Source organism: Triturus cristatus, chromosome 6, assembly GCF_964204655.1.
Source record: "Triturus cristatus chromosome 6, aTriCri1.1, whole genome shotgun sequence".
Taxonomy (NCBI): Eukaryota; Metazoa; Chordata; class Amphibia; order Caudata; family Salamandridae; genus Triturus; species Triturus cristatus.
In genome coordinates this window covers 1,735,185,491-1,735,199,568 of record NC_140589.1, presented here as the reverse complement: position 1 = coordinate 1,735,199,568, position 14,078 = coordinate 1,735,185,491, and the positions used below count along the sequence as shown (strand labels likewise).

Sequence of the window (14,078 nt, the reverse complement as noted above, 5' to 3'; positions counted from 1 at the left end):
TATTCCTTTTTAAACACAAAAGCATTGTGTCAGTTATCAACCTTGAAACAACCAGGAATTTAATATGTATTCAAGTAACAGAGCATTAAGCACTGACAAACTATTTTTTTCTAGAGAGTCTTAGCCATTCACAAACTGAAGCAAACTTAAAAACACCAATATCATATTGGCCTCACTCTGAACAATACCTCTTACATGACTCTTGAGTATATTACACAATTCTCCAAAATAGAAAACAGTTGTGGCATGAAGTAAGGCTGTTTTTGATTTATAATAGCAGTGTGCTGCTAATGTTCTGAGATGAAAGAACTATGTGACGTAAATATTACTCCACATACAGGTATATTTCAATTGGGGTATAGATGTTAGGACATATTTAAAGTTGATTGAAGAAATATGGTTTTTAGTCTAAAACGACACATATTTAATATAAAGCTATACTCATTTTAATGTTCTACAACGTTTTGATGCTTAAGATTATTGTGTTGTTTTATACCTGAAAACATTGATTTGGTTGATGATGTATGTACTGATCAAATTCTGTTACGGGTTACAGCCTATGGCTATGCATGGCTGGTGTGTGGGATGGGGACGACCTGGGACGACACCACAGATTCTACCTTAAAACTAGCTTTAGGAGCAGCTTTCCATATGCAAATAAAAAAGCTATGATGTTGGGAGTTTTTAGTATGCATGTTGTATCTTCAGTTTTGTACAGTTTGTTTCATAAGTGTTAATGTGTAAACTGTAACTCACTAAATAGAAGTGTCTTAAGGAGCTTGAACTACGTATAACAGTATTTCATATTTCTGCTGCTTGTACTTTGTGACAAGGAACTGCACCAAACATCCACCCATTTTTCTCTGGCCATCATTATTTATAAATTGAGTAACCACAAATGTTCCGAAAATTTGAGATGTTGGCTAACCACGTTAATGCAGAATGAAGAAAGGTCTGATGAATGAAAAACAAGAACGTTCAATTGTACTCCAAAACAGACAGTACCAGAATTGTCTGCCTTCAGCGCTGGTTGAAATATGTCCTGAGCTCTCAGGTTTAGGACCCTTTTGATCACTCCGACCAGCTGCTAGGGACATTAGCATTATTCAACTTGGTTAATATAGGGGAAAAATATTGGGTCAGGTTCCAAGACCAAATCTGACTTCTGGGAATGTTAAGACAGTAATTATAATGTGCACTGTTGGAAGTTAATCATTTAGCATAATCAGAGATCAATTAGATATTTGTGCACTCTAGATTCTGTAACAAATATTGGCGAACAGGTTCTTTCTTGTCCAAGACTACCACCAACTGGGATTACTCAGCCTCTACTTAAGGAGGTTTGGATGCATTTGGTGAAAACCTCAGTTGCTTCTTGAGAAGACCTCTGGGGCAGAATTTAGGAAAACAAAATCCAACTTTTGAGCAAAAAGATTTTTCTATGGATACTGTTCTTATGGTCGTAGAGTAGCCAGACAATGGCTGGACTAAGTTTCATAGAAATATTTCTTGTGAACCATTTGTTTTTTGGTTTCGTAATGGTCTTTTTTCATTGTGGTGCAAAGTCCAGTAAGAAACAAGAGCATCATTAAATGGAAGTGTTTCCCAGTCTCAGTCCCTCGCCCCCCAATACGCAGCCCTGACTACAATATCAGCCACGGCCAGTAACTCGAGGTACCATCATTTTGACTGAGCACATATACTATTCTAACTCCTACTTGTATAGCATGAACCTAAAGTGAAGTTGAGGTAATGACCATAGTTAAAGTAATGTTAGAGTCAATGAGTTTAGTGACTGTCAGAGGGATCAAAGCAATGGGTGTGCACCCAATCGGCAAAGTTAAAAGACTTAATCTTAATATCCTTAGGTGTTCACAGCTTTAGCTGTATATTCTCTTGGTGTGGATCCTAAGTGATTACTGTAGAATGGCATTCCACTATGGACACATTTTGCTTTTTTATGGCTAATTTGCACATGCATCCAGGAAATTTCTCTCCCTTAGTCCAGAGGCCATGTTATTTTTTATGCACTGTGGGATCCTTCTCCCAACAACATTCGCGGTAATGCACTTTTGTCGTTCCCTTTTACCGCTCTTGAATTTCTTTGGTTTTCTATCCCTACCAAACGCTGCTGCAACTCATGGAGTCTGGATTTGGGCAGAGTACCTGATGCCTGGATGTTAAAGTGCCCCTTACAGAGGTGATAACTTGGGTCTTGAGGACAACATTTCAATGGTCACCACCTGTGAGCCTCGAACTGTTAAAAACAAGTTTTAGGCTTCTTAAAAATATTGCATTGTCGTACAAGCATTTAAACATATAAGCATTTTAAAAAATCTTTTATGTTGTAAGTTCCAAGGTGATCCAAATTTTCACTCTTGGAAATCACAATATAGAGAACTCTGAAACAACATTGTGCATTATTATGGACAGAGGCCAAGGGGAAAAATAGGAGGGCAGTCTTTTGTTCGAACTTTCATTATAGGTATGGGACTCACCGACAAGCTTTAGTAAGTTAATTAAAAGATTGTGAAACAAGTTGAAATACTAAACATAACCTTTGTGAAAAAGGGATGCATTTGTTTTCTGCTAGCAGTAGGCATCGGGCTATGAGAGAACCAGCACAGCGCACAAATTCAGCTTGGATGCAGACCACTGGAACCCATGGGAGTAAGGTTGCAAGCAGCTTACATAGATGCACACAGAGCCACCAACAGTGACTACTAGAGGAACTACAGAAAGCTGAAAGCAAAGCCCTTCAAATGACTCCACATGCATCTAAAAACTGAAAGATGCACTTGGAGTAGGAAACCAACGAAAAAAATAATTGGACAAGGAGAGAGAGTGGTGTATCAGGACAGAACAGCCAAGTGTGGCATGTTGACCAAGAGTGCAAGGCTGAAGCAGAATGTACAGAAATGCCAAAGGAGACAATTTGGGAGGTGAGGCAGAGGCGGGCTTTTAGAAATGTACTCATGATCAAACCCAAATAGACTAACTGGCCATCCTCAGTGATGTTTAGTCTTAGACACAATGTTCCATAGCTTATGTTTTCGGACAGGTTTATATATCTATAGATGGATACTCCAATAGAGATGATAGAGTAGTCTACTGGAAAATAATTTTATGACTAATTATTTGGTCTGGTTTGACAAATCAGTACAAAACTTTCCAAAATAATATATGCATACACTTAATATCATGGATATTTTGTACAAATTTGAGCTTTCCACCATGAATAGGTATAATAGCACAGAATGTAGCGTGGAACTAGAGTTTAGTTAAATGTTTCACCTTTAATTTGCTTTAGGGTACACCCATTCAGTATCTTGAGAAATTGGGGTTGTGTATAGGTTCCCAAACATACACTTGAATGGAAATCGAATCTGAAGGCTTGTGGTACTTTTTTTGTTTGGTCTTGTAGTGATTCGCTGCCGGCCCCTTAAACTCAGTTTGGAAGAAACTTTGATGAGGCTAAAGCGAGCATACCTAACCTCAGGTGTTCTATGTCACAAGGCATTATGTCCAGTGTCAGCAACAGAAAACAGCAATTGTTTTTGCCTTTTGATGTCACTGGTAATAGATAGCTATGGTAAAATGAGATGTGTGGTTACCAGTGATGTCATCAATTATGCCACTTACGATGCAATCTATGAATTATGGTTGTGCAACTCACCCAAACCAATGAATTTCAGTGTTTTTAGGGTTAGGACTGTATCCATGACATCCCTCTCACTTGACTTTAATTGATTGTTTATTATCTTGGCCAGTTAGTGATTTTGTAGATAGACATACCCTCAGTTAAATGAATGTTTTCATGGCATTTAAGAGGGGGGGGGGCGGATAGTTCTTATGAAATACTTTAACAAGAGCCTTGCATTAGCCTCGAACTCCAAATGTCCCCATCAATATAATGAGAATAAAAGATTAGGATGATCCCTTGGCAGATGAGGGTACTTAACTTGAACTGGATGTTACCGAAAGCCTACGAGTAAGGCAAGTTGATTAGGAGCTAAGCAAAATATTTCTTCATTTGGCTTATATGAACAAAATTAAATAATTTTGTTAGTGAAGCCCACAATGGATTTTGGAGAGCGTAGACAGAATTCCTAATTTGGGAATTGGTCACTGATCTAGTCCCAAAACCTTGGATATCCGCACGGCATCCGATTCTAGATAAGTGTATCCCATTAAGTATCCCATCTGGTCCTGTTGCTATATTCAGCATTATTTTGTTATCTTCGAGTGATGCTCCTTTTCCCATAGTGAAACTTCCATTTGCACATCTGCCTGCCAGTTCTACATACAGCGAATATGTTGTACATTAATGTGTCACTGTTAGTCTTCTCTTTTAAAGTTATCTATACACGCTTCTTCTTACATTATTTCAACTCTTCCCTTGTGCTTCCCATTAGTTTGTGGGTAAAGAAGGTCTAGGCAAATGCAAGTCAAATGAAATGCAGGTAACACCACTGTTATTTATTTTCGATTAGTGAAGGTCTTCGGTCTCCTAACCATATTCAAAGTATTTCTCGGCTTCTGCAATACTAACTAACCTTCCAACTTCACACAGCACAAGCCTCTATTCTGATAAAGTGACAAGGGCAGCTCTCTAAAAGCATTGCTAGTCATCTCACTCCGCAGTGTTCAGGTAAACAACTGTACCAGGTTTTCTTCTACCTTACATAACTTACCTCTAGCCCATCAGTATGGGACTGGTTATATTCGTGGATAAGATGCAGTGTGGACCACACTTATCTCTGCAACATTCTGATTAACTAGTATGACATTGTTCACTCCTTTCCGTTCCAGCTGTGCATATTTGGAAAGCGGTACTATCAATGGTATCAGAGAGCTGAAGAGAAATAAAGTTGCTAAGGCGTCCTGTTAAAGCCAATTAATTGATATGCCAAATATGACTTGGGTCAGTGTTTTTTTTTGTAACAAATTTTTATTGACATTTTCAGGTTTATTGTGCTGTACAGTAGACAGATCTTTCAAACAATTGTGCCGTATAGTACAGTATTCGGTATCACATATCATTTTCGAAGACTGGAGGATAACTGGTAAGAAAAGAAAAAAAAAACGATTTGTGAACCCTATGGACCCTGATAGTGAATATGTCACTTGAACTGGGGTATAACACAGGAAAAAACTAGGGGAAGGGCATGGCATTTCACGTCCGGACCTCTCAGTCTAATGCTCGGACAGTCGTGTGGCGCCCCGATGAATTACGATTGAACCGACTCTTAAGTCCGACGGCAAGTGTGACAGTATGCGCTATAGCGTTGCTTTGTATGTGATCATGTCCCCAGCATGTGAAGGGATTGGGCGGTTAGGATTTAAGATTGCATTTGCAGGGCTGGTAGTGTAGGTGTGTCCCCGTTAGGGTCTTCGCCGGGGGTTAGTTGCTTAAAGTGATACAACAACATGGCCCAATCCATTGATATGGGGTGCTTGCGGATCCCTCTCTCCTCCTCCTCCCGCAGTGTTTCCTCTTCCGCTGCCGCCCATTTGTGTGTAGCTCCCACCCAAGCCGCAAGTGGGGGAAAGGTGGGGGAGAGCCAGTGCATGGCGATGCTTCATTTGGCCAACAACACCGCCAGGGAGAGAAAGCGAGTCTGCACCTTGTGTTGTTTGTGTGTACGGAAGATACCTAGGGCGTTGGCCTCCCACGTGTTCATGCATGTGATCCCTGTGAGGTCCCCTAGAGCAGTATGGATGTGCTGCCAAAAAGTTTGGATTATGGGGCAACTCCAGAACATGTGTTGGAAATCTGCATCCTGTGCATGGCATCTGGGGCAAAGGAACTGCGTGTCGGGGTAGAATCGTTGAAGGCGTGCCGGTGTCAAATAAGCTCTATGGAGTATGTAAAATTGAATGTTTTTAAAGTGTGCATTTCTGGATACCTTTTTGGGGTACTCCAAGGCCCTCTCCCATTCCTTCTCGTGAAGTGCGCGCCCAATTTCAGCCTCCCATATGGCCCGTAGGGTCACTAGCGGTGTATTGGCCAGCTCTCGTATGGCCTTATAGAGCCATGTAGTTAGATGTCGACCCGCCCCCATATGTAAAATCGCGTGAATAACTGGATGTGTGCGTGGTTCCCCCCTTGAGAGGTCCTGGTATGGCCGGTAGCTATCTAGTCGTTGGCGGTGAAGTAGAAATTGCCCTGGTGGAAGATTATAGTCATCCAGAAGACTTCGGAATGGTCTAAGCTGTCCGTCCTCAAACAGGGACTCCATCTCAGTGATGCCACAGGATGTCCATGTGGTGAGCATATTGTTTGTGTAAAAGTGTTCCCGCTTGGGCCACCCAATCAAAGGGAGGAGAGGGGAATACAAGGGTGTCTTCGAGGACATGCGGTGTATTCTTTGCATGCACCGTCGTGCCACTGCCACCTGTAGGGGATATGTATGTTTCGGTTTGGTGCCAGGGAACAGTAGACGACGAATCTCCGGAATGGATACCCGCCTCGTTATGGTGTGCATTTCCTCCGTGTGCCTGTCCGCCGTCCAGTGGGAGAGCCACTGTAGTTGTGCCGCCAAGAAGTAGGCCTCGAATGAGGGAGCGCCCAGGCCACCCTGTGTCGTGGGTAATTGTAGTTTTTTCAGTGCTATTCTATGTCTGGTAGAGCCCCAAATTAACGCGCTGAGGAGCGAGTCCAAGTCCCGAAAAAAGGTTCTAGGTGGGATCACTGGTAAATTGGTGAAGTAGTATAACAATCGTGGGACCATTATCATTTTGGCTAAAGCCACCCGGCCCATTGGGGCTAGCGGAAGGCTTTTCCAAAATCCGACTGCGGCTCTAATGCCCGCCAATGCCCTGCTGTGGTTACCCTCACAAATATTGGTTGCGGAATGATATAGGCGGATCCAGAGGTACCGAGGGGCATCCGCGCTCCAAGGCACTCGTTGACTACCCAGTCTAACCTCCTGAGGGGGGTAGGCCCGGGTGCAGCGGGTATATCGTGGATTTATCCCAATTCACCCTCAGTCCAGAGGCTGCTGCGAATTCTGTCAGTGTCACCCAAAGGGGAGTCAAGTCTTCTGTGATGTCTCGCACGTAGATTAACAGGTCGTCAGCGTACATAGAGACACTGTGCACGGTGCCCGCTATGGGAATGCCCCAGCGCGCTCCCTCCTGGCGAAGCCGTATGGCTAGGGGCTCGACTGCCAGGGCAAAAAGTAAGGGGGACAGCGGACATCCCTGCCGCGTGCCCCTCTGAACCGCAAACTCCGCCGAGATATAACGTTCTCAGGCACACCCGTGAGGTGAGTTTAGTGTACAAAAGTTGTGTATATGCGAGGAGGGTGGGGCCAATGTCCACTCGCTGCAGGACCGTGAAAAGGTACTGCCATGTAAGGGAATCAAATGCCTTCTCGAGATCCAGGATGAGACAGGCCGACCGGGGATATATCCCTTTCACCTGGTCTTGGACGTGGAAAATGCGGCGTATGTTCTGGGATGTGCGTCTACCGGGGATAAATCCACACTGATCCGTATGGATCAGGGGACGTATAATTTGTGCGTATCTATCTGCTAGTATTGACTTGGGTCAGTATAGCGATATAGAACAAACATCCAAAGTGTATGAAAATAATTGTGATTCACTTGAATTACATTTCAAGGGTATGTTAAATGTTTTGCAGCTATTCAGACCATAGATTATTGAAAACAGGATTGATACCTTCCATGGTGCTCAAACCATGACTAACTATACTAGAATACTCCATATTGCAGCACTAGAGAAAGCCACACTCCATGTGGTGAAGGTCGACTACAGGTGCCGCTGCTGAAAGACTCCCTGGACAGCCATACTACTCGGTCTGTGTGAACCAAACCTACCAGGTGCCATACGGAGTTGGTAGACATTTTGTATTTTTCAGCTCTGGCAAGACTGCCAAAAAAGTGCAATTCTGACTGTTGCTTCAGAAACAGCCACAACATGGCTCAGTGAGATTGAACCGACCATAACAACCACCAGAGGCATTGTGGCTTACATACATTATCTACAGATTAAGACCCCTATAACATTTTTCCAAACCCATGAAGCACAAGCTACGGGAGTCCTCTTTTCTTGCTCGTAACTGAGCCAACAATACTAGTCTCAGTAACACATTAAAGGCTTTGGGATTATGGTTCTCAATATGCTTGGATGGAACCTTACCTGAATCAGAATCCTCAGTACGTCTTTGTTCCAATTCCAATGTCCCAGAAGACTCGCCTGTAAAGTTATCGCTTTCCCCAGTTGTGTTGGTCTCTGTGGCATCTGTACTTTCTACGACATTGGGCTCTTCCAAGCTTTCCATTCCTGGCCTCACGTTTTCCACAGGTGGTGGTTTTAGCCTGTCTGCAATCCAAAAGGGTTTTTTCTTTCCGTTCATTGTGAGGTCCTTCTCAGGGATGTCCGCTGCATGATCCACCTCCTGCAGGTCCAATTTAGTATGTTTTCGAGATTCTATGACTGAAAGAATAGTATCAGAGGCACATTTTATATTTTTTAGCTTATTAGTTCCAACTCAAGAAGATTTCAGCTTATTTAGATGTGGTTTGGAATAGGTGTTATTCAAATAAAACAAACCCAAATCATTACTTACAGTTATTGTAAACATCACCTTTCAATTACTGTTTAATCACTTAAAGACTGTTCTTTCAGAACGGATACCACAATCTATTCAACTTCCACTGTACAGGTCACATATAATGCTTAAGTTTGCTTTCTATTTCAGCTTCCATCTTCAATCCGGCAATGTGTTCGATTTTAATGCATTGTGATGGTTCCAAATGTTGATTTCAGGTCAATTAATCATTCTGCAATGACTCTCAGGTGATTAATTTTGAGGTGGTTAATAATGGGATTCTATTTTACTTGCATTTTCAAAAATGTCAGATGATTTCTTTAATTCCCAGCCTAATTCCTGTTTTTTTTAATGACACCCTAAATGCAATCTTCGCTTAGTCTTATCTATTCCCCATTATTTATTTTTTTTAACCTCTTCCCTACGCGATACCAGGAGTTAAACACTAAATTAGTTATATCCCTATATAAATTCCCTTTTTTTAAAAAATTTTGACACCCGCTTTTTCTCACCAAGAGTTTTATATCCTGAGGTTATTTCCTTCAAATGAACACTTGACGAGCTATGATACAGTGAGATATGATGAGATGATATTCCCGCGGACCAGTCTAGAGACTGCGATTTGTAGAGCACAGCCAATGAAGGTCAAACCTAACAAGTCATCGGGGGAAATTTGCTTCAGTAAATTGATGTTAAGAGGGAGACATATTTTAATCCAGACCTGGTCCAGGGGAATGCAGAGAATATGTTGATAATTCCAGATCAAACAGGATATCAGCGGGTGCAGGTGAATAAGGCATGACAGTCATGTTAGGGGAGAAAAGAAACATGCAAGTGCTTGGATTAAATACAAACTCAGAGGGAAGAATTTAAACAGTCTGTTAATGTAAGCTCTCCATCTCGGAGTCTGTAGGAAGTTGTGGTGGAATGAGGAATTAAGACATTAGGTTTGCGTGACTGATGCAATTTTGGATGTATGTAAATGGGTTTTACTGTGCTTATGTTTTAAAGACCATGGTCTAAAACAAACATATATTTGAGTGCCTGACGCAAACACATGGTACCTATGATGAGGCAGGATGCCTTGCTGTCTCTGATGTAGGAGTACACAGTAATAGGTTGGCCACTAGAAGCTAGCCCATTAAGTACCTAGAATAATTATGGAAACAAAAGCTTAACTATGCAAAGAGGTTGCGTTATTAGCTAAATGTAGTGCTGGTGGCTCACACATTATACCTTGAATGTATTGTTGGAAGATCACATAGGGATTTCAACATGGAGCTAAAAGCCACAGACCAGGACGGTAAAAACAGTTTGCACTAGAGCAGGCAATAAAAGAGCATACGAAATATATACAGGAACAATATGCTCGCAGAGGGCGAAGTTGCGCAGTGGAGTTTGGGCCCAAAAGGAGGGGAATATGGTCAAAAAGAGGGTGATGACATTAGCAAGCACAAAGAAAAAGCTCCACAAGAGGAGAAGTTAAAAACTGCTTAAAAATTAAAAAAGGTGATTCATTGCCAGTGGAGAAGAGGTCAGAAAACTACTTGAAACACCCACTACAAAGATCAGGAACCAAGAATCGTTACACTTAAACATAAGAGAATAAAAACTGAGGGCAGAGCAAACCTATTGTCTAAACCTGTTAACTCGCTAGCAGGAAATCAACTTGCAGAGTCTCCATGTTAGAGGGCATTAGGAAAGGATCAGCCATACAGCAGATGAGACTTTTGTTGGAGCTATTTTTAAACTGATACAAGCCTATTGTGTAGAGACACATACCCAATTATGAAGGAGTTAGGACAGACAATTTAAAAACAGGTGACTGTACACCAAATTACTCAATTAATGCAATAACAGACTGTATGACTATGTCTGAAGGGGAAAAATGTACTACTGCAAGAGGCGGCAACAATGATGGATCAGCTGGATGAGCAGGAGAAAAGGGTTAATGATACTCAGTAGTAGGTAGAGGATAAGGAAAGCCATCAGTGTCCATGGGGATCAAGAAACCAGTATAAAGTGAAGACCCCCGCCAATTGATTATTGTTCTTTTCCAACAGGCCTTCACTGGCTTGCACAGAGAGTTTGATTCACAGATGTGTTGAGCTCATAGATTTCAATTTCGCAATCGCTCAAATCCAAGAACAAAATTTAGATCTGTAATAATATTTATCTGACAATTTTCTTCTAAGAAAGATGATCACTTCCAGAGCCCAAGGTACATTCAACAGTTGATTCAACCACTTTCTTTGTTCACTATGAATTCTGTCATTCAACTTTCAATGGAAAACATGTAGAATGACTCCTCCCCCCCCCCCCCCCCCCCCCCCTCCTTCAGAACCTTGGGACACAGGTGTTCCTACAAATAGATTTTCAGAAAAGGGTACATTTATTTTGGCATCTTTGAAGTCCAGGCAAGCGAGCTACTGGAAAGATGGAAGGAGATGTGTTGGAAAAGATGCTGAGAGTATTCATAAAAGCAATGTTGATTAAGATATGCATAAGAGAGAACGTATTTAATAGGACTATTGTGTATTGAACTATGAATAAGCTGACTTTTCTGTGATATTCAAGAAAAGGATATATTCAAATTAGTTATACAGCTGCTTGCCCAAAGTATACTAAATGCCATGTAATGTTCCAAATGGAAGGAGTAGGCTGGCTTTATTGGTGGGAGAGTTACATAAATAATTGTTTGTTATTATTACAGAGAGAGAAGTGGAAGCGACTGCCCACTAAAAGAAGATAAAATTGTTTATTTATTTGTAAGGTGAAGAATTACTATGCAGTGGTGGTGGGATGGGTGGTGATCCCCTTCTGATACAATGGAGTTTATTTTTCTCCAAGGGAGGGCAAGCGGTCTGGGAGGTGCGGAGGATAACGGTTGGTGGTGGGAGAATGGGATCATAGCTTGAAGATGAGAAAGATGGAAAAAAGGATAGGAAATATGGCGCGGGTAAACATGATAGTAAGCTTGCATGCTGAGCAGAGAGTGTGCCATGAGCAGAATTCAAGTGTAGTAAATAGCTGGGCTAATAACAAAATTGAAAACTATAAGTTGTAATGTAAGAGGCCTTAATAGCCTCAATAAAAAGAAGCCGTCAGATAAGTGCATTATTAATTCATGTTTTTTGCTTACTTGAAACTCACTGCATTTAAATACAGAGCCCTAATTAGGCAACTCACGTGAATTGATAATGAGCAACTCACAACTGGTGTCAATTACAAGCATGGACATTGTGGCTAAAAAGAGGGTTGTGGAAGTGTATAAATCAGAGGCTGATGCCTGTGGACAGGTGATCACTCAGATTTTTCTGGATCATAAACATTATGTTGTATGTGTCATACAGGGCCCTGATATAGATGAAGCAAAGATGTTTGAATTCCTTCTTCTTGAGGTTACTGAGTGGGGAGGCCAAATAATAATGGCTAGTGATTTTAATTGAATACAGCAAAATATACTCAATCCTCGACTATGTTTTTGGATGGGGCATGTTTAAGATCTATAATGAATTTAATACAAATTCATGAGTTAGCAAAGGCTTGATGCCACTGAAAAGGAAGAAAGCTAGGATTCACATATCGCTTGCGTTTATAAACAAATATTCTCCTATAAACATAGCATTCAAAGGGTATGAAATTCAGCTATATGCACAAATTGAAATCTACCCTCAAATCACAAATGATAATAATCCTTTGTTAATTTCTATTAAACCCTCTAGGAAATAAATTAGTCAAAAGGTGGACCTTTGAACAGACCAATCTCAAAGATATGGACTACAGGACATATATTGGGCAGCCCATTAAGGAGTTTTATCAATTCCCCAGGGCACAACGTCTGGAGTCACAGCATGGGATTCTATAAAACCATATACAAAAAAATTTGATTCATAGCAAATAAAATAACATGATGGCTGCAAATCAATACAAGGAGCTCTGTGGATGACTGGTGATTAAGCATACTAGACCCATTCACTTAAATGTGCTAAATGAGTGAGCAATTTATCTTTAAATGTTAGTTTAGAGCATTGACATTTAGACGTCCCAGAGAGAAAGCTAAAGCAGCTCCCTATTTCAAAAAGTGAAGGCTTATGAACAAGGGGAAAATTCTGGATGAAAACCAGATTACAAATTTAGGAAAAGTCAAAATTCAGATAATGTATTTTTATAAAAGACAATAATGGCAACTTTGTCTCCCACCCTTGTGACGCCAGGAAGCAATAGCAGCATTATTTTCAGAATCTGTATTCTGAAGAAACTAATGCCACTCCTGTAGGATTGGAGACCTGTCTGGAGCAAGTAACCATTCAGAAATTGACAAACAGGCCAAAGCACTGGAAGCTTTGATTTCTTTAGAAGATGCTATATTGGCTATTCTGTCATTCCCTTAAAAGCTATCCGAGAAGATTTTATTCATTTAGAAGGTTATAAAATGTTCTCTGATACTTTGGGACCAATATTGTAAGTAATGATTAGGAGGTACACAAGGGATGTGGAAGCATCTTGGGATCTTAGCATGGCAGTGGTTTTGAAAAAGGGGAACGCTACAAAGGAGTGAGTATCTTACCAGCTAATTTCTCTGATAATTGTAGGCCCAAATATAGACTCTAAAATTCTGGCTATGTGTTTGAATAGAGTAATTGGATATATAGTTAGGACACAACAACATAGATTTAGCCCTGGAAGGGGAACAACAACACATACTGATAATGTGATAACGTTATTTGATTCAGGTGGTGTGCTAAATAAAGAGGTGGGTATCGTCCTCTTAGATGCTCGAAAGGTTTCTGATCGGGTATAGATAGATAGTTATGCAGAGGGTGGGAATTCAGTGTATGGTTCATTAGATGGTACAGGCTTTACATAAGAATCCAACAGCCAGGGTGGTGACAATGGGAATGGGTTTGTATCCAGTAGGTTTACACAAGGCACCCGTTCTTATTATAATGGTGTGGATATCAAACTTTCTGCATATGCCAACGCCAAAGCTCTCTAGTCTGTGGAAATTGGTTAGGAAATCCTTGCAAAAGAAGAAGAGGCTGAATAGTTCCAGAAACATCTAGTTATAAACTAAAATTCACATTATTTAGTATCATAGATTAGATAAGCATAATAAATGTATGGTTTCAGAAGTTCTTCACTTAGGAATGAAAATTCATACTGAAGTTGAACACATGATACATATTAAGTACGATAACCTTCTTAAACAATTTATAATTAAGAGGCATTATTGCAACTGACTACCTATTAGCTTAGTTGGTTAATGCAATATAAATCCAATTATTAGCAAAAAGCCAGTCGGTCTGCCTTTAGCAGGCTGGTGCAATGGTTAATTTGTTATTTTTTTATTGCAAGAATGCCCCACATGGAGCAGGAAAACATGGTTTTCTGATGATATATATATTATATAAACTAAAATGTGTTACGGGAATTTTGGGGGGAATTACTCATCAGCTCTGTATAATAACAAACTTGGACATTGTTTGTATTACACAT

The 14,078-nt window shown here is 40.8% G+C and overlaps 1 protein-coding gene across 2 annotated transcripts in view; it reads right to left on the bottom strand.

Moving 5' to 3' along the window:
- Window positions 1-14,078, bottom strand: part of MIA3 (MIA SH3 domain ER export factor 3) — a 348,169-nt gene that overhangs the window by 188,299 nt on the left and 145,792 nt on the right. For both annotated transcript variants that reach the window (XM_085612967.1, XM_085612968.1), the window contains exon 6: window positions 8,168-8,464. In XM_085612967.1, the coding sequence (XP_085469093.1) occupies window positions 8,168-8,464 (297 nt within the window). The remainder of the gene's footprint in view (window positions 1-8,167; window positions 8,465-14,078) is intronic.